This window comes from Pogoniulus pusillus, chromosome 1 (genome assembly GCF_015220805.1).
Source record: "Pogoniulus pusillus isolate bPogPus1 chromosome 1, bPogPus1.pri, whole genome shotgun sequence".
Classification (NCBI taxonomy): domain Eukaryota; kingdom Metazoa; phylum Chordata; class Aves; order Piciformes; family Lybiidae; genus Pogoniulus; species Pogoniulus pusillus.
In genome coordinates this window covers 16,830,292-16,848,828 of record NC_087264.1, presented here as the reverse complement: position 1 = coordinate 16,848,828, position 18,537 = coordinate 16,830,292, and the positions used below count along the sequence as shown (strand labels likewise).

Sequence of the window (18,537 nt, the reverse complement as noted above, 5' to 3'; positions counted from 1 at the left end):
ATAGGGCCTTGGGTTCTCTTTTTTTTGGCTTGTTTTGTTTTGTTTGTCTAGAATTGCTGGCACAATGCAATTAATTTGCAAGTTATGAGAGGACTTTCACACAATTCATATTCCACCTACAACCCTTATGGATTGCCAAACATCCTTACACTTAGCAGCCTGATAGATTGGAAATTGCATTGGTCAAATTGGATTCTGCTTTCTCCCTTTCTCACGCAAGTGCACGTGTGGGCCTCATCAGGGCTGTTGATTAAGGAACAGGGACATTTGAGAACCAGCATCTCAAACTTAGTCTAATACCATCTGCTGCTTTTGGGAGGGACCTGTTTCTTCATTGTGAACTACTTCATCAGGGTCAGCCTGGTCACTTTCTGAACAGCCACAACACTTCAATTATTGAGGTTATTTTTTTTAGGTCTTAAGGTGAATGTCCAGGGTTTAAAACTGTCCCTCACGGAACAGAATTGCAGATAATGCTCAGCTTTAGGCAATTGAGCAAAGAACCATGCAAAAGCACTGTGTGCAGTGAAAGTCACGGACCCCTCAGAAGTTTGGAAACAAGGTCTGCAAATTAGGCAGAGGCTGTGGATTTCAGTTTCTTTTTTCAGTGCCATATTGAAATGCTAAAATCAATCCTGCCTGCAGTACAGTCAATAGGTATCTACAACTCCCATTGATGTCCACACAGCATGTAGGCATGCCAGAATTTGAACTAGAAGTGATTTACTTGCCCAGAGACTCACAGGTTTACAAATGAAGAGTAACAATGGAAAAATTAACAGAGCTAGTAATGGCTGCAGTTTTAAAAGACTGCCAGATCTTTAAAGAAATACAGTTGGCAAGAAAATCCACTTAATTGTGTATATGATAGCTATTGTCTAAGCCAGTAGTTTTCCCAAGGGCTCATGAGAAATTCTTTGCTTGAATACTCAGCCGCCAAGGAGCTCCAAGTACTGATAGAAACAACTCGTGCCAGGTGGGCTCCCAGTCTCTGGCTCTCTGACCAAGGGAGTTGAGTGCATTCTTCTCAGTCTTAAGGAACTCTTTTAACCCATGTGTACCTGAGATTCCTTGCAAGACAGTTGTAAAGCTAATACTTTAATATCATTAGTAAAGGTAACCCTCACTGCACTGAGTGGGACTGTAACCCTACAGGGAAGGGGACTTGAAAAGACTGAGAAAAAGGCTTCAACCCAGCAAGATGTTGCAGTATGCTTTTGAGGTCCAGAGAAGGGTGACAAAGCTGGTGAGGGGCCTGGAACACAAACCCTGTGAGGAGAGGCTGAGGGAGCTGGGGGTGTTTAGCCTGGAGAAGAGGAGGCTCAGGGCTGACCTCATTGCTGTCTACAACTACCTGAAGGGAGGCTGTATCCAGGTGGGGTTGGCCTCTTCTCCCAGGCAACCAGCGACAGAATAAGGGGACACAGTCTCAAGTTGTGCTGGGGGAAGTATAGGCTGGATGTTAGGAGGAAATTCTTGCCTGAGAGAGTGATTGGCATTAGAATGGGCTGCCCGGGGAGGTGGTGGAGGCACCGTCCCTGGAGGTGTTCAAGAAAAACCTGGATGAGGCACTTAGTGCTGTGGTCTGGTTGACTGGCTAGGGCTGGGTGCTAGGTTGGACTGGATGATCTTTGAGGTCTCTTCCAACCTGGTTGATTCTATGATTCTATGATATACAAATTTATGTTAGCCAGGGACAAAACATGAGAGCTCCCCCTTCAAGGCTGAAAACTACATACTTGACTCCATCCCTGAAATGTTTGTATGCCAATGCATGCAGCACAGGCAATAAACAAGGGGAGATAGAAACCCGTGTGCGGCCATGAGGTTGTGACCTGGTGTCGTGGAGAAGTTCGTCTGGGTTTTGGGGGAATGAAATATGAGGCCGAATTTTAAAGGGCTTAAATAATTTAATATTATATACACCAGGAATCCCCCCTCCCCAAACTTATTTACAGCTACCCCACACAAGTTCTTTGTATGCAGTTCCGAGATTATATTACAGAATGTCTATGTACAACAAATTGGGAATTTAGCAAAGGTTTGAAAGGATTTAGGAAGAGAGTCTGTGGCATGAAAGTGCCAATGGTAAGCTATTGAGAGTTCATGCTGGCTTGGATCGAGTTTCAAGGTTGAGGGAGCTGGGCCTGTTTAGCCTGGAGAAGAGGAGGCTCAGGGGTGACCTCATTGCTGTCTACAACTACCTGAAGGGACATTGTAGCCAGCAATAGAACAAGGGGACACAGTCTCAAGTTGTGCCAGGGTAGGTATAGGCTGGATATTAGGAAGAAGTTCTTCACAGAGAGAGTGATTTCCCATTGGAATGGGCTGCCCAGGGAGGTGGTGGAGGCACTGTTCCTGGGGGTCTTCAAGAAAAGACTGGATGAGGCACTTAGTGCCATGGTCTAGTTGATTGGCTAGGGCTGGGTGCTAGGTTGGCCTGGATGATCTTGGAGGTCTCTTCCAACCTGGTTGATTCTATGATTCTATGATCTCTATGATTCTATGATCTCACTGGCTGGAGTCAGTTTTGATGGTCCCAAATGTCATGGGTTTAAATAATTCAGGGGTTATTGGGGCACGCTGTCTGGAGCTTCCATGGGCACGGTCAAGCTAGGAGTGGCAGCAAGAAGCGGCAGCTGAAGCGGCAGCTGGCCGGGAGGCCTTAGTCAGTTCCCTGGGCTGGTGCTGTAGGCTGGAGTCATGCAGCGGCGATGGTCCCTAAAAGCGGCTAGAAGCGGCTAGGAGAAGCAGATGGGTGGTAGGAGGTGGCAAGGAGCGAGAGGCAAGATGCGAGGGAGGGAGGGAGGTAGGTAGGTAGGTAGGTAGCAGGGACACTGTATTGTCCCTTTTTATGAGTTTTGACCCCGCGATTGATGGTCTTTGGGCCACAATTCTGTCCAATGAGGGCTTGGCAACAGGCCAAAACATACCAAACAAGGTGAAGTCTGGGGGTCCGGTACCCCCAAATAAGGAGAGGCCTCAGGTGGGTTCCCCACCCTCGGCACGTGAGCTTATGTAACGTGTTTACTTCGACCTTCGAGGAGGCAACCCAGACTGGAAGGCACCAAGGCTATTGTGTCCCTTTGTCCCCCTTAACTTGTTTACCCCAAGTATAGGTAGGGCAACACCCTATGGGGGGGGGGGGGGGGCAACATGTCCAGGCATGAATAGATTTGTAAACATGGCCATTTAAGGCCCGTGCAACCCTGCACCACACCTGGAGGCAATTACAGAGACATGGTGGGACAGCTCACGAGACTGGAATGTAGTTGTGGATGGCTATGTACTTTTTAGTAAAGGGCTTCTTCAAATACACTGAAGGAAAAGCTAAGGTTAGAGGCAATGTAGGCCCTCTGCTGAATGAGGTGGGTGCCTTGGTGACAGAGGACACAAAGGAGGCAGAGTTACTAAGTGCTGGGCAGGAAGAAATGTAATGAAATTCAACAAGGGCAAGTGTGGAGTCTTACACCTGGGAAAGAACAACCCCAGGTATCAGTATAGGTTGGGGACTGATCTGTTGGAAGGCAGCAAAGGGGAAAAGGATCTGGGGGTCCTAGTTGGTGGGAGGTTGATCTTGAGCCAGCAATGTGCTTTCATGGCCAGGTGAGCCAATGCCATTCTGGGGTGTATTCAAAGAGGTGTGGCTGGTAGGTCGACAGAGGATCACAGGATTGTAGGATCACAGGATATCAGGGGCTGGAAGGGACCCAAAGAGATCATTGAGTCCAACCCCCCTGCCAGAGCAGGACCATGATCTAGCTCAGGTCACAGAGGAACACATCCAGACAGGCCTTGAAAGTCTCCAGAGAAGGAGACTCCACAATCCCTCTGGGGAGCCTGTTCCAGTGCTCTGTGACCCTTACAGTAAAGAAGTTCCCCCTTGTGTTGAGATGGAAGCTCCTGTGCTGCAGCTAACATCGATTGCTCCTTGTCCTAACACAGGGAGCAAGTGATAAGAGGTTCTCCTCCCCCTCTGTGCTGCCCTGGTGAGGCCTCACCTGGAGTACTGTGTTCAGTTCTGGGCCCGCCCGTTCAAGCAGGACATAGAACCGTGCAGAGCTGAAATCCTTGGCTGAGCTCCAGCAGCAGGATTTTACCCCTTCAAGCACTGCTGAAACAACTAATTTTATTTTTCTGAAAATCAGTCAGACAGATACATCTGACTAAGATTTTCCAGAAAGCCCTTTTAAAGCATTGCTGTTTGTTTACAGTCTGGAGACAAAGGGATGATTATACAGAAAATATTTTGCATTAAGCAAATCTGTAGGTCTGTGCAAATAGGTGACAAGAGGCTGTTTTCTTTTACCCACAGGTCTGGGAAAAAGTCTCTACTTGCCCACATGAAAGGCCTCCGACTGCAAATATGCATACCATGGTTTTCTCTCATCCATGTGGCCTGTCAGGGCTTTGCAAACCAAGCCACCATGGCAGAAGCATTGCATATTCCTGACACAGCCTAGCCAGAAGCCAAAGCCGTGGCAAGGACTCCCCCCAGCCCTCTCACGTGAAGCTTTAATTCCAGCCCCTCCACAGGAGGAAAGCAGGGTAGAGATTGGAAATGCTGGCAGAAGGCATTGCCACTTAGCTCAGGATGCCTTTGTGAAGTGCATGGAGGCCCACCAGTTCCTGATGCTGAGATGACACTGAAAGGGTACTAATGGCAGCTCCAGACGTTTCCTTAGAGCCATCAAAGTGTTGTACCTATCCATGAAACATTATTACCCTTAGTGAACTTAACATTACCACTGATTGCATTTCTGTGTATTGAGTGCCTTTGCAGAAGTGCCAGCAGCTTGGGGCTGCTCTTTGCCAGGCATGGCTATTCTAGCTGGCTCAAACAGACCCACTGCAGGGCAAAACTGAGCCCTCGGCCAAGATGATGATACCTTTGGAAAAATATACTTAAGAAATGGTAAAAAGCACTGCGTTAGAGCTGTGAGAGGGAGCAGTTAAAAGTAGGAGAGAGCAGCCCTGCAGACACAAAGGTCAGTGAAGAAGGCAGGGAGAAGGTGCTCCTGGTGCCAGACAAGGGATTCCCTTCCAGCTTCTGGAGAAGACTGTGATAAGACAAGTTCTTCCCCCACATATATGCAGGACTGCGGTGGGGCAGACATCCACATTGCCGCCTTCGGAGGACCTGATGCCAGAGCAAGTGGATGTGACCTAAAGAAGGCTGCAGCCCATGGAAAGCCTGGCCTGAGGCAGGGTCCTGGCACAACCTGTAGCCACATGGAGGGGAGTCCACTTAGAACAGCCTGTGTCTGATAGAGTCTACCCTGTAGGAAATTCTCATGTCAGAGCAGTTTGTGAAGAACTGCCTCCTGTGTGGGGATACGATGCTGAAGCAGGGATGATGAAGCATTCTAAACTGAATCCAATTCCCATATCTCCATTCCCCTTTCTTCTAAGCTGCTCAGATGGAGGAGGGAGAGAGTGAAGAATGATATTGAGGCTGGGAAGAGGGGATACATGGGAGGAAGATGTTGTAAATTATATCTTTGTTTATTACCATCCTACTTTATTTTTCATTGTTATAAAATGTAATTAATCTGCTGCAGTTCAGCTCTTGGCTCATGACATGCTGCTGTTAACACTGGATTGTGCCTCCTAAACAGTCAAGAAGGTGTTCAGGTCACCAGCATTCTAACAGCAAGGAATCTCTTAGTGTTTGTCATCAGCCCATGCTTGCAGAAGCAGGTGGAGAGCAGCATGGTTAGCTGGCATTTGGACAATGGAGACATGATGTCACAGGTTGATATTACCAGTGTCTAGAACCAGAGGGTGGATTTTGCCATATCCACGTCTCCAGAGGGTGGATTTTGCCATGTCCACTTCTCCCAGGGAGACAAGGCATTATTGTACATGCACAAGACCATAAAGGATAACCATTTGTGCAATGATGTGCAGCTTTCACTGATACAGAACCTACATTTTTGCCCTGCCAGAAATATTGAGCCCTTTACAGTGAAGTAACTAACAAGGAATGGAGATGGGAGCAAGAACTTGGAGGTGGTAGGAGTTATCAGGTTGGAAGTAAAATGTTTATTCTTTAACCAGGGGTATCTGCCATCTAGGAGAGGAAAGTCTTAGCATGTCTGTGTTTTTGTTTCCCTTCTTAGCCACTGAGTCCTGGAGAGACCTCAAAGACAAAGCCCTCCTAGGACTGGCAGTGGAATGAGAGGGAAGTAAAGGATGGTTCCTCAACTGAAGGGGATACATTAGTGATTTCTGGGCTGAGGACTTGTTATGCAGGAAGTGGTCAGCATTAGGATTTTCTCAGGAGTAGGAAGCTTTATCGGTATGCAAGGAAGAGATCATGGAACTGATGATGAGTGAATGAGGTAGGGAGATGTTCATCTGTTTAAGACACCACAGATGAAAAAGTCCTTTACTATGAGGATGGTGGAGCACTGGAGGTGGTAGAGGCCCCACCCCAGGAGACAGGCTTGATGGGACTCTGAGCAACCTGACCTAATTGAGGATGCCACTACTTATCACAGAGGAGTGGACTAGATGACCTTTAAAGGTCATCATGCTCTTTCAACCAATGCATCCTAAGATTCTATGATTTTTTAAACATGGCCCACTCATGCTTGTTCCCAACTCTCTGTAAGTGAAGAAAAACTTCATGTAATATGGATTTATTTGTTAGTTAGGAAGGAATTACAGTCCCTTTTTTTGCAAAGATGTCCCTGGGATGAGCACAAGCTCTCTTCTCTGCACTTGAGATCACAAGAGCTCTGGCCTAATCTTCCTTGCTAGCTGGGTTCACAATTTTTCCCATGAAGAGGATGCTACGGGTGGGTTTGTCAACAATCATCATCAGGAAGGCTCTGTTGAATGTGATGTGAGGAGGAGAAGAAAGCATTGAAGTCAATCGTACAATTTCTACCACGGTCACTGCAGCAGCCTCTGTGCCATTCTCTCTAACATCTACCACAGCCTTGTGAAGTGCCTGCAAGACAAGAAAAGAGAAAAATTTATGTACACCAGGGTAGGAAACAGAAGGGGATAGACTTGCTTGCTTCAACATTGAGAGAAGGCAGTTTTTAAATGAAAACACAGAATGTATGTAGAACTGGTGTCAAAAACTGGATGATTTTGGAGGTCTCTTCCAACCTGGTTGATTCTATGATTCTATGAAAAAGATACTTATGGCCAGCCTTCCCCAGATCATAGAATCATAGAATCATAGAATCAACCAGGTTGGAAGAGACCTCCAAGATCATCCAGTCCAACCTAGCACCCAGATGATCAAAGTTTGTTCTGAGTTCAGGGAGAGTTTTCTTCAACACTCTGGCAGAGTCGTGATTGGCTGCTTGCAGAGACTGAGCAACATGTGAAATGTTTACTGTTCTATTGTTTCTCAGAGTAAGAGTTTAGCACAGAAGAAAAAAAACCACTTTGCATGAATTTATAGGATGTCTTTCTGCCACACAGCCCACTGATATGACTTTACAGGTTTTTCTGTGGTAGGTGCAGCAAATTCGTATTTCCAAATTCATGTGATCTTATTCCATTGTCTTTAGTCAGCCTTTCATTTTTTTAATTCATTGTCCACAAGGCCTCTGAAATGTCCTCTCATAAGGTCTTGCTACCCTTCATCTATTTACTTGTCTGCATCTGTAATCCAGGTGCTTACACATGTAAGAAGGTATTATTCAGTGTGAGGAACCATAAGAACATTAAACAATATAGTTCCAAGGACTTCTGGAGATCATCCATTATGATCGACCAGCTACTCTGCACTGTGTCAGCTCTGACACCACATAAGGTTTCTCAGGGTCTCATCCAGTCAGGGTTTCAGTATGTCCAAAGACTGAATTTTCCTAGCCTCTGGGTAAACCATCCTAGTTTTTGTTCACTCTCATGGTGACTTTTTTTTTTCATAATATCTGATGAGCATTCCCCATTTTCTCTCTTGTGTTCATCATCTATTGTCAATGTACATTTTATGAGAAGGGTCTGAGTCTGCCTTCTTCAAGCCCTCATAATAGGTGTCTGTAGACTGCATTAAGAAACTCCCTTCATCTTCCTTTCTGCTAGATGAACAACTCCAAGTCTTCCAGCTTCTTCTTGGTTACGTGCTCCAGCCACATAACCATCTTTCTTACCTTCCACTGGGCTCACTCTGCTCTAGTATGTCCATATATTCCTTCCAATAGGCAGCCCCAAACTGGATATAGACTACTCCAGATGTTGGCTCACAAGTACAGAGGTGAAGGATCACTTCCCTCATGATACAGGGCATGTATTGTCTGAGACTCTAGGGAAATGACTTCACTTATCTACATCCCACTTTCCTGTTTGTGAAATGAGGCAAACCAGTCCCACAAATCGGCTGTCCATGTATACTTCTGAGGTGGTCAGCTAATGCAGTAATGAAAGGTCTATACATAGGATAAGAATGGTTATTCCCAAGCTTATAAATATGACTCATCGTTTGTTAATCATTTCACATCAGCTTTTTGTGAAATTATTCCTGTTATACTTTCCAGTTCTGTTTTCTTCTTCAGAGATAATTGAAATTAAACTGTAGGAACAACAACCATTCAATCCCCAACCTCTTTTTCTTCTTCCTTTATTACCATTGGTGAGTTGTGATTCCCCAGAAGTGGTAGCAGCCTATTTGCAGATACAAAACCCCCATGTAACTAAGGCAGGCACATCTCTCGATTACTATCTTCATTGCATACTTACTCTGGAAACCTTCAGAAGAGTACGTTCTGATATTCCAGAGAGATCAGCGCTGTTACTGAACACCTCTGTCGCACCCATTTTCATAAACAGTCTCTTAAGATCATAGGAGCCAGAGACAGAGAATTTTGGTAGGTCCAGGTAGATTCTCCTGTTGAAAAATAGAAGGAAAATGTAAGTTTATTATTGCAAGATCCCTCGGGGCAATAGCTGTTGCAGGTATATAGTCACTGCAAACACCTGCGTATCTAAGGCTTGGCTTTCTAAGACAGTGATAAATTTGATGTTAGAGAAGCATGGACTCATAGAATGGTCTTCTAGTCCAACTGCCCTCCAGTAAGCAGAGCTGTCTCTCACCGGATCAGACTGCTCAGAGCCCCATCAAGCCTGACCTTGAATGTTCCCAGAGGTGGGCCATCTACCACCTTTCTTGGTATCCTGTTCCAGCAGTTCAGCAACCTCATTGTAAAAATGGTTTTCCTTTTATCTAGCCTAAATCTGTCTTCTCTCAGTTTAAAGCCATTATGCCTTGTTCTATGGCAACACGCCCTGCTAGAGACTATCCCTATCTCTCCCATAGGCCCACTTCCAATATTGAAAGGGTGCAACAAATTCACTGTGGAACCTTCTCTTCTCCAGCCTAACTAACCTCAGCTCTCTTAGCCTGTTTTCACAGGAGCGGTGTTCCATATCTTTGATCAATTCTGTGGCCCTTTTCTGGACTTGTTCCAACAGGGCTACCAGCCAGTCTGGTCAGTGGTAAAGGGACCTTGAGCTGGATTATGAAAGTGACTGTCTGGAAAGCATCATCCAGACTGGAGAAAAGTAAATGATATTTTATACTGAACTGGAATCTTCCTACTCAAGACAGGTTCCTGAGGGCAGTGTAGCCATATGCAGGATTTTCACAGCTGGTAGCACTCCCACTTGCTGTGAATCAGGCAGTCGAGTAGAGGGTTTCCCTTAGGTATGAAAGTGCCTGAGATTTTACCTTACGTAAAGAAACAATGCAATGCTTGTTTCTCAGAGCTGAGTTTAGCAACTCACTGTGGCATCCTGAGCTTTACTTCCCTGGTAAACAAAGCAGCAGTTAAAAGATTACCTGTTTTGAAATGACTGAGTCCAGTTAGACACTGTTTCTTTTACCAGAGCATCTTCCACCTGCTTCATTGCCCCTTCATCAGGCAGAATAAACAATGCAGCAGCATTTCCTTTGTATGGGATTTCTACTACCCAGCAAGACAACTTCTCATCCCTATGGACATTAAAGAAGTCTTTCTGATGCATCATTTTCACTTTAACAGAATTCTTGTTATCCAAGAAGAAGTCACCGTCTGCAGTGGCCCGTTCATTGAAAGGGTTTTCCCAGTAGCCTTTTGACAAAAGAATGAGTATAATATTGAATAAGCTGAAAAAAAAAAGGACTAATAGAGGTATGCCACATTAGCTCATGTTTAAAACAGTGTATTTGAACTGTAAAGGCAACAATAAGCCCATCTCAGTTAAAGGATGCTTATTCCCACTCTATGGAGAAATGCTATAGATCATTTCAATGGCTGTAATAAAAATTACACAAGAGAAATATAGGCTAAGAGTTGCCATGGAAAAGATAGGAGATTTTGCCTGCTAATACAAACTGGTAAAAATTGCACAGACTCACATTATACAAGCTCCAGGCTTGTATTTTTCATCAAAGTGTCATCCATGTTTGAGCATGTCCTGCACAGACAAACATCTGTGCCATTGAACAATGATCATAAATTCCCATGTTCACCCTTACTGAATGTTTCAGGATCTAAATCTGGTTTAAAACTGATATGACATTAATCAGTACATTGTTGATCTTATCTCTTTTCTTTTCTTTTCTTTTCTTTTCTTTTCTTTTCTTTTCTTTTCTTTTCTTTTCTTTTCTTTTCTTTTCTTTTCTTTTCTTTTCTTTTCTTTTCTTTTCTTTTCTTTTCTTTTCTTTTCTTTTCTTTTCTTTTCTTTTCTTTTCTTTTCCTTTCTTTTCCTTTCTTTTCCTTTCTTTTCCTTTCTTTTCTTTCTTTTAACATTCATATAAAAATAATCTTAACACATAGCTTTCAAATATTACCTTAGGTCATTTAAAAGTAGAAAGACATATTTTAAATTAGATGATAGCACTCAGGCCACACCTTGAGTACTGTGTCCAGTTCTGGGCCCCTCAATTCAAGACAGATATTGAGGTGCTGGAAGGTGTCCAGAGAAGGGCAACAAAGCTGCGTGAAAGGCCTGGAACACAAACCCTATGAGGAGAGGCTGAGGGAGCTGGGAGTTGTTTAGCCTGGAGAAGAGGAGGTTCAGGGGTGACCTCATTGCTGTCTACAACTACCTGAAGGGAGGCTGCAGCCAGGTGGGGGGTGGCCTCTTCTGCCAGGCAACCAGCAATAGAACAAGGGGACAGAGTCTCAAGTTGTGTTGAGGGAGGTCTAGGCTGGATGTTAGGAGGAAGTTCTTGCCAGAGAGAGAGATTTGCCATTGGAATGGGCTGCCCAGGGAGGTGGTGGAGGCACCGTCCCTGGAGGTGTTCAAGAAAAGACTGGCTGAGGCACTTAGTGCCATGGTTTAGTTGACAGGATAGGGCTGGGGGGATAGGTTGGACTGGATGATTTTGGAGGCCTCTTCCAACCTGGTTGATTCTATGATTCTATAATTCACAATATGAAAAAAAACTAATGTTTCTTAGATCTGGATAGCACTTATAGAACTTATGTGCATAACTGCTACCCATGTTTGTCACTCACCTTTAAAGAAAATGTAGTTAATCAAAACCATCATGGTATCCTCATCAAGATCTTTGAGGAAATCAACAATTTTCCCATGGGTTTTTGTTTCTATATGCTTATTGATTTCCTTCTCAGCCTCTGCAAGATTCTGGAAGTTAGTAGAAATAGTTTCTGAATAATAAAAATTTCTGGCATCATCCAAAAATTTCTGGAGCAGTTTCAGTTGATGATCTACGAACAGAGTATTGCCCAAGCTCAACTGGACTTCTTGCTGAGGATCATTCAGCAATTGGAGGACATGCTGAAATCCCTCATGGATCTCCCGTTCCTCCATCTCTGTTAGGTTGAAGACGAGGGCATTGTGCAGCTGACTGAGAGTGTCTGATCTGGCCCCCAGGGTAAGCATAGCAAACGCAATGGAAATGCTCATAGGAGAGAAGAAAATGTTCTTGTTGCTTGCCTCCTCGCTGACCTGCCTGTAAAACTTAAATGCAAAGTCAGCATTGCTGCGGGTTATCTTGGCATGAGCCAAGTTTTCACCTTCATCCTTGGAAAGGTCTTTCAGAGAATGGGACTTTTTTTGTTCCTGCTGTTCATCGAGGTTGGGTCTATGGTGACCCTGGACTTGAAGTCCAAGAAGCAACAGACACAAGCACAATGCAGACTTCATCTTCCTTCTCAATAGTTCTGTGAAGAAAGTATAGAGCAACTCTTAGATCCAGAGAATTTGATCTTGCCTACATAAAATTAGATTTTGTATTCTATTTCAGATAGCAGTCTTTAGAATTACTGCTCTCTTCAGAAACTGACCAATGAGCAAAGAAAGGAAGATATTAATGTGGCATCCATGGCCTCATTGCACTCCAAAGTGCCTTTGGATGCGTGGCTGTGTTCCCCTTTTGGGAAGTGCTTTGGTAGAGGGACCAACTGTTGCTGATATGTTTTTGTAGTACCTATGGTTTTGTTATGACTTGGATTTTCAAGCACGGCAGTGATGCAGGAATAATGTCAGTTATAGCTGTGAATAAGACCCATCTAAACATTCAATCCCTTAAATTGTCATAGTATCTGTGAACTCAAGAACTCTATTTGTCCAAAACATTACCTTAAATGATTGAGCAAATTGAGGATAAATCAAGAAAGTTTATTGACTGTCTCTACTGCACGTGAGCTATCCATAAGGTTGCAAAGCCCAAGACTCAAGAACTCAGGAAAAACTGTAATGGAATCTTCTTTGCTGTGTATGGGCAATTTGATGACTTCTTCAACTGACATAAGACAATTCCACATAACTCCACAGTCTCTCGTCTGTGCTTTCAGAGGAAGAACCATGGAATATACTGGAGAAGAATGTTCTTCATATGATGCCTCACCTAAATTATCTCAAATGACAGAAACTCAAAAACATAAACCAGGCTGTGGCCTGCAGGAAAATGGAGACTATGTGCATTAAGATTCTGCCCCAAGGTCTGCCTCAGGCTGTGTGTTTAATTCCAGGTTTAGTTCCTACATCAAACTTTTCAGAGAGGGTTGCGAATTCTGGGTTCCCCTTTTACTGGCTGTCTTATATGAAACCATAGAGTTGTAAGCTGAGACACTAAAGGTATAAATGTTGATTAGAAGAGCTGTGCTCAGCATGTTTAAAATATTTGCTCAAAAACATCAGGTCTTAAAAAAAAGGCAACAAAAAGAGGCATCCTAAATGCAGGCAATAAATTTTGGTCTGGTAAGAATGATTTTCATAGTTCCCCAAATCTGCTTTTGAAGAGACTAATTTCTCTTCCAGGCCATTTGACTGCAAGTAGGTTGGTCTTTAAGCACACTGGAGGTACAGGGATGCTACTCTCATTAGCCCTGAATCAGCCTGGAGTAGTCAGAACACTGCAACTACATTTACTCCTCTGGGAGCAGAAACAGGGTTTTGTTCCCCCCCCCACGATATTGACTAATGAATTTTCATCTTGGATCTCATGTCCCACTCATCCTGCCTCTATACCTAGTAGCTGAATCACTGATTGAATGCTGCTTCCAACATTGAAACGTGCTGGCAGAAGCTAAAATAATTTCTAATTACTTTATGAAATAGATTCATCTCAGAATCAAATCTTTTGCTATAAATGGCAGATATCACAGTTAACATGAAATGAAAGACTTGTAATAAAGTATAATATGGTACTTACGGTGTTGGACCTCTCTCTCACAGTGCTTCTTTCCTATCCTTCATTTAGTAGGGGAGTATTAAATTAATGCCTATTGGTAAATATTAAACAGAGCAAATAAGATTTATTTGCAGAGCAAAGACTGAGTAAGCTGTTATTTTCTGGACATCAAACATTGTAGACATCTCTTCCCATCATATAGATGGAATGATGCCAGCACCTAGGGCTCTGAAGGGAGATAAAAAGGAATAACCTTGCTACTTTTGGACTCAAAGTAAATTGTGCTCAAAAGAGCCTTACAAGGTAGCCTGGCGTAACCCTGGTAAATGATCTTTGGTTCCAGGAAGAACTGGAAACCTGTGATAGCACCAAAGCAATGTCTGTTTATAAATATGATGATGTGTTCCATTGAACTTCCTGCATGGAAGATCCCAATCCAATTATGCCAGTTAATTGAGTATCGAAGGCAGTATCCAAGTTTTGTCAAGAACAGCTCAGTATCTCTGTTGCTCTGAAGTGCACAATGCAGGTTTGCCCTAACTGGTGATATTAGAAGGACTTGTTAAACTATTAGATAAAGCATAGTCAGAGGCACTGGTTAGCTCTTTTGAGAGGCCTTTGGTGATTATTTTAATAAACTACTGAAGAGAAAATTAAAGTATTAGCATGGTTTGGAAAATAGCAAAAATTAGAAGACAAATGGAAGAATGAAATGAGCAGTCTACCATGTCATCTGGAGAAAATAGATCTTCTTCACACCTTGCTACATGCACACTGGGTAGGCAGGATTTCTATGCATACTGTATGTGACTTGGGATTCCTCTCAGAGGGAGCTGAGAGAAAATGCCCGAATTTAGACATTTATAAGATGACATACATGGTATTCATCCTAATTAGCAATGACTGATTATTTCCATTGAATGTACATCATTTCACTCCAGGTAAATCTGCAGTGTAGATGCACATATGAATCTACCCATGAACACAGCATGGTTATTGCTGTGTGACTGCCGTCTCTTAAAAGACAGAGGCAGAGTTGTTCAGAACATATTTCCACAGAAAGGGTCTTTGTTTCATCAGGATATGTGCAAGTACCCCAAATCTTCATTGCAGTATTATGTAAAATGACCAAGGTTCAACAGAAGCAAGTATGCTGTTGCTTAACTCTAGCAAAAGCAAGCTACTTTTCTCAAGTCTGGGCCTGCCTGCATAGGTTGTATGAATTTTTCCACCCAGCCCTAACACTTGGCTAACTGTCTTAAGAATGCCACTGTTTTCATCAGGAGGGAAGAGCAGAACCTCTGCAATGATTCCTCTCTTTTCTCTGAGGACATGCAGCAAGACTCAGTATGTCAGGGGAAAAGTGTAAATTTGCTGCTGTTCCTGTTCACCATGCCCAGACACCAGCTTCTCTGACCCTGGCCCAAGTCTTCCTAGGCAAGCTTAAGACCAGCAGTTACATCAGACTCACAAATTAGTCTTTGTCCACAAATACGTTGTAGAGAGCTAACTAATGAATGCAAGATGATATTTTTCCAAAATTAATATTACTTATTAATTTTGATATCCAGAAATTTCACTACCCCTGACCACTAGTTTTAATAATAATCAGTTCTTCACACAGTCATGGAAACATACAAAGGAATAACTAGAGGATCTAGAAATAAATAGAAAAATATATAACCATTAATTGAACTAGAAGAGAAGGTTCTTGCAGTCAGTGTACCACTTGCAGACAATATACTGCATGCCCACTCGATGGACTCAAGGAGCTTCTTTCTGCTTATGTTAGAAGGCAATGGTGAATTGCAAGAGGCTTTAAGTATTTACTCACAAAATTATCTCCTGATTCATGAGGCTAGCTACAGCTTCAGATAGTACCTAAATGCTTTAAGGAAATTCTGTTACTGTCTTGTCAGCTGCTGAGACTTCTGATCCTTCCCAGGCTTCTGGGGAAAGGAGGCAGACTGTCTCTGACGTTAACTTTTCTCCTCTGGATGATCTGTGTATCCAGGACTTCCCATCTTGGCAGGAGACTTTCAGGTGTAGGCAGGATGCTTTGTGATGTGCAGCCGTAGCACAATGTCACTCTGGCTATGCAGGCCAATCGCATGGAAACATTTAGAGCCCGTTCCTGATAAACTTGAGGCAGACAGATTCCAGGCAAACAAATCCCTAGTATCAGGGCTTGTTACTTTCTGGCAGAGCTAGCTTATAGCTTAGCATAGAGTGGCAGCAGGCAGCAGCAGGCACAAATACAGCAGGAAAGCACGTTGTGTTTACCTGCATATCTCTTTTTATCAATGTAGCCAGAGACTAATGGACCTTTGGACCCAGAATAAGCAATAAGAATGGCAGTTAGTCAAGCTTGACCATATTAGGTAAAATTGTGGGCTTGCTTTACCCAAATTTGGGAAAAGCATAGGCCTTGAATGAGGCAGGCACAAGCTAAACGTGTGTATCTTGTTTATCACGGGATGCAAACATGTCTGGGCAGGCCAGAGTCCTTAAACTCAGTGGCTCCAGGTTCTTTGTCCTATTTCCTGTGGTTGCTTCTCCCCAAAACAGGAGGAGGGAGAGCAGAAAAACATGTCTGGGCAAGCCAGGACATGTATAAACTTATTTTGGCCTGCTTAGGCCTACCACAACAAAATTTCTAATGGTTCAACTTCTCAACAATTCCAGACAGATCATCATGGCTAATGAGTGCATCAGTCACACTTAGTCCTTTGAAAAATTCCCTTAGGTCATACCCATCAGAAACAGACTCTTGGAAAGCATAAATCTCTCCTGTTGAATGCAATGCAAGAGTGAATCAGCACACATGGGTCTCACTGGCATAGCTGCCAGGTGGCAATGGCTGAGAATTCAGGGAGGCAAAAGTAGCTTGTTACTTCTCTCCATATTTCTGCTGGTGCAAATGGCTATGTCCCCAGAACAGAAGTCACTGTGAAATGTGAGACCAAACTGAAAAGTCAGCACAGAGTTTTACAGGAAGGGGATCCATCCAGGGGAAATAAACAGAGGAGGGTATGGAGCTCCTGGATGCCTCTAGAAAAGCAGTGACTGGAACAGAGGGACTCCTGACCCAGGAGTTAGGAAAGCCATATCAAAGGGTTATGTGCGCTTGTCCCTTTAGATGATAACAGCTTATATGGAAGGGATTAAGGAACAATTTCATTATCTTCTTCCTTACTGTCTGCCACTGTCTCTGCTCCATTATGCAATGTCTTGGTTCCTCCTTAAAGGAGCAGTTTCACCCCATGTTGTTAACTTACTCCTGTTGCTACTTGATTGTCAGGGTATTGTACAACAGCTTTGTGAGTTTTATTTCTTGGTTTTACAGAGCAAACTATTTCTTACTGTGGAAAGACAACATCAGCAAGATGATAAGGATTGAGCAAGAGAAATATGAACTTATGCAGCCATTTCCAGTTGCCATACAAAGATGTATCACTCAAGATCTGTCTGCAAAAGTTCATATGAATAAACTTCTTGACATAGATAACTCCATAAAAATTAGGAGATTAGCACAATTGCAACTTTTTTTTTTTTTTTTTTTTTGTAGTTAGAATGAAAATCAAGTCCTCTGTGTTTTTCTCTGTTTCCTTAAAGGGCACCCCAAAAATGATCTCCCTGTCTTATGAATCTCTTCACCTCAGAAGAGGGAAATTCTTGTGGCTCAATTTAAAAAGCCAGCATGACTGACAGAAAGAGAAAATCTGAAGGGTAAGCAAATAGTCAAAGATAAAACCAGGAATAAAAGGTGGAGTTTTTCTGCTTTGTTTCCAGCTTCTTTAAGCAATGCAATAGGAATCTCTGAATCAAAATTTCATACGAAGGCACAGATTGCAAGATGAAAGATATACTAACAGAATCTAATAATATTATTATTTGATTCTGGTTTATATCCCAGAAGGAAATAAAGTTCTTTTATTTCCAGCACACAAATCCTTTTCTCATAACAGATACTTCCACTAATGTGCTGGCTTTCTTCAGTTTGCAGAAAATGCTACTTTAGTTTTTCTGCTTTCTCTGTACCTAATCTCCTAGAACTCAAAGGAAATGTGTTTGCAAGAGCATACAAGCATCTGAGGCCTGATGTGAATTCCATTGGAGTCAATCAAGCAACAATTTAATATTCAAGATGAGTAATCTCTCTCTCACTGGGAGTTCATCTCAGGTTTTACTGATATATTTTCCATCAAGTTCCTGGGTGAGGATGTCCTAATTGTAGGCCTGCTTGATATTGCTGAGGCTTTTCAAAACTAGTTACAAAGTTTTTTTAAGTTTCAGGTGGACTGTAAGACCAAAAACTTACTCTCACATTGGATTGTAGCTTGAACTTCTTTTTCCAAAAGATACATCAAAGTCAAGTAGATAAGACCATACACAAACCCCTTAAATATAGTAGTATGATAACTTAGAAATGACATGTACAGCTCACAGAATTACAAGTAATGACAAGAGGAGGAGGGGATGAAAGGTGTCCTCTATTTCTTCTCACTTGTCAGTGGTGTCAAAGGCCAGAACTGCCAGCACCTGTGCCTAGCTAGTGGCTTGGAAATACAAAGGCATCAAGGCCAAGGCAGTGGTGACACTATCTGGGTAAAAGAAAATATTCTTACCACGTTCTTGTTTGGTTACTTGCTTGTAAAACTGAAAGGCAAAGTCCCTGTCGCTGGAGACTATCCATCAGCAGGACCCAAGAGGATCTCCCTTATGGGGATACTCCTGGAGGTCAGTTGCCTTGAACTGGTCATTGTGTTGGTCAGTACTAGTCAGGCTACGGACAGTGAGGTGAAACACGACCACCAGTAAGCACACGAGGAGGATGGCTTTCATTATCCTTTGCAGCTACTGTACAAAGAATGAAATGGTCTTGGATGCTAGAGGAGAGCTGTGTCAACATCCCATCTTTTGTTTCTATT

The 18,537-nt window shown here is 43.1% G+C and overlaps 1 protein-coding gene across 1 annotated transcript; it reads right to left on the bottom strand.

Moving 5' to 3' along the window:
• Positions 1–6,013: 6,013 nt before the first annotated feature.
• Positions 6,014–13,646, bottom strand: LOC135180564 (alpha-1-antitrypsin-like). The gene is made up of 5 exons (XM_064153103.1): positions 13,628–13,646; positions 11,466–12,134; positions 9,803–10,073; positions 8,704–8,851; positions 6,014–6,958 (listed from the first exon to the last, which is right to left on the bottom strand). Exons 2-5 carry the CDS (start codon positions 12,115–12,117, stop codon positions 6,749–6,751), a joined length of 1,281 nt encoding a protein of 426 aa, XP_064009173.1. The 5' UTR covers positions 12,118–12,134; positions 13,628–13,646; the 3' UTR covers positions 6,014–6,748.
• Positions 13,647–18,537: the final 4,891 nt, after the last annotated feature.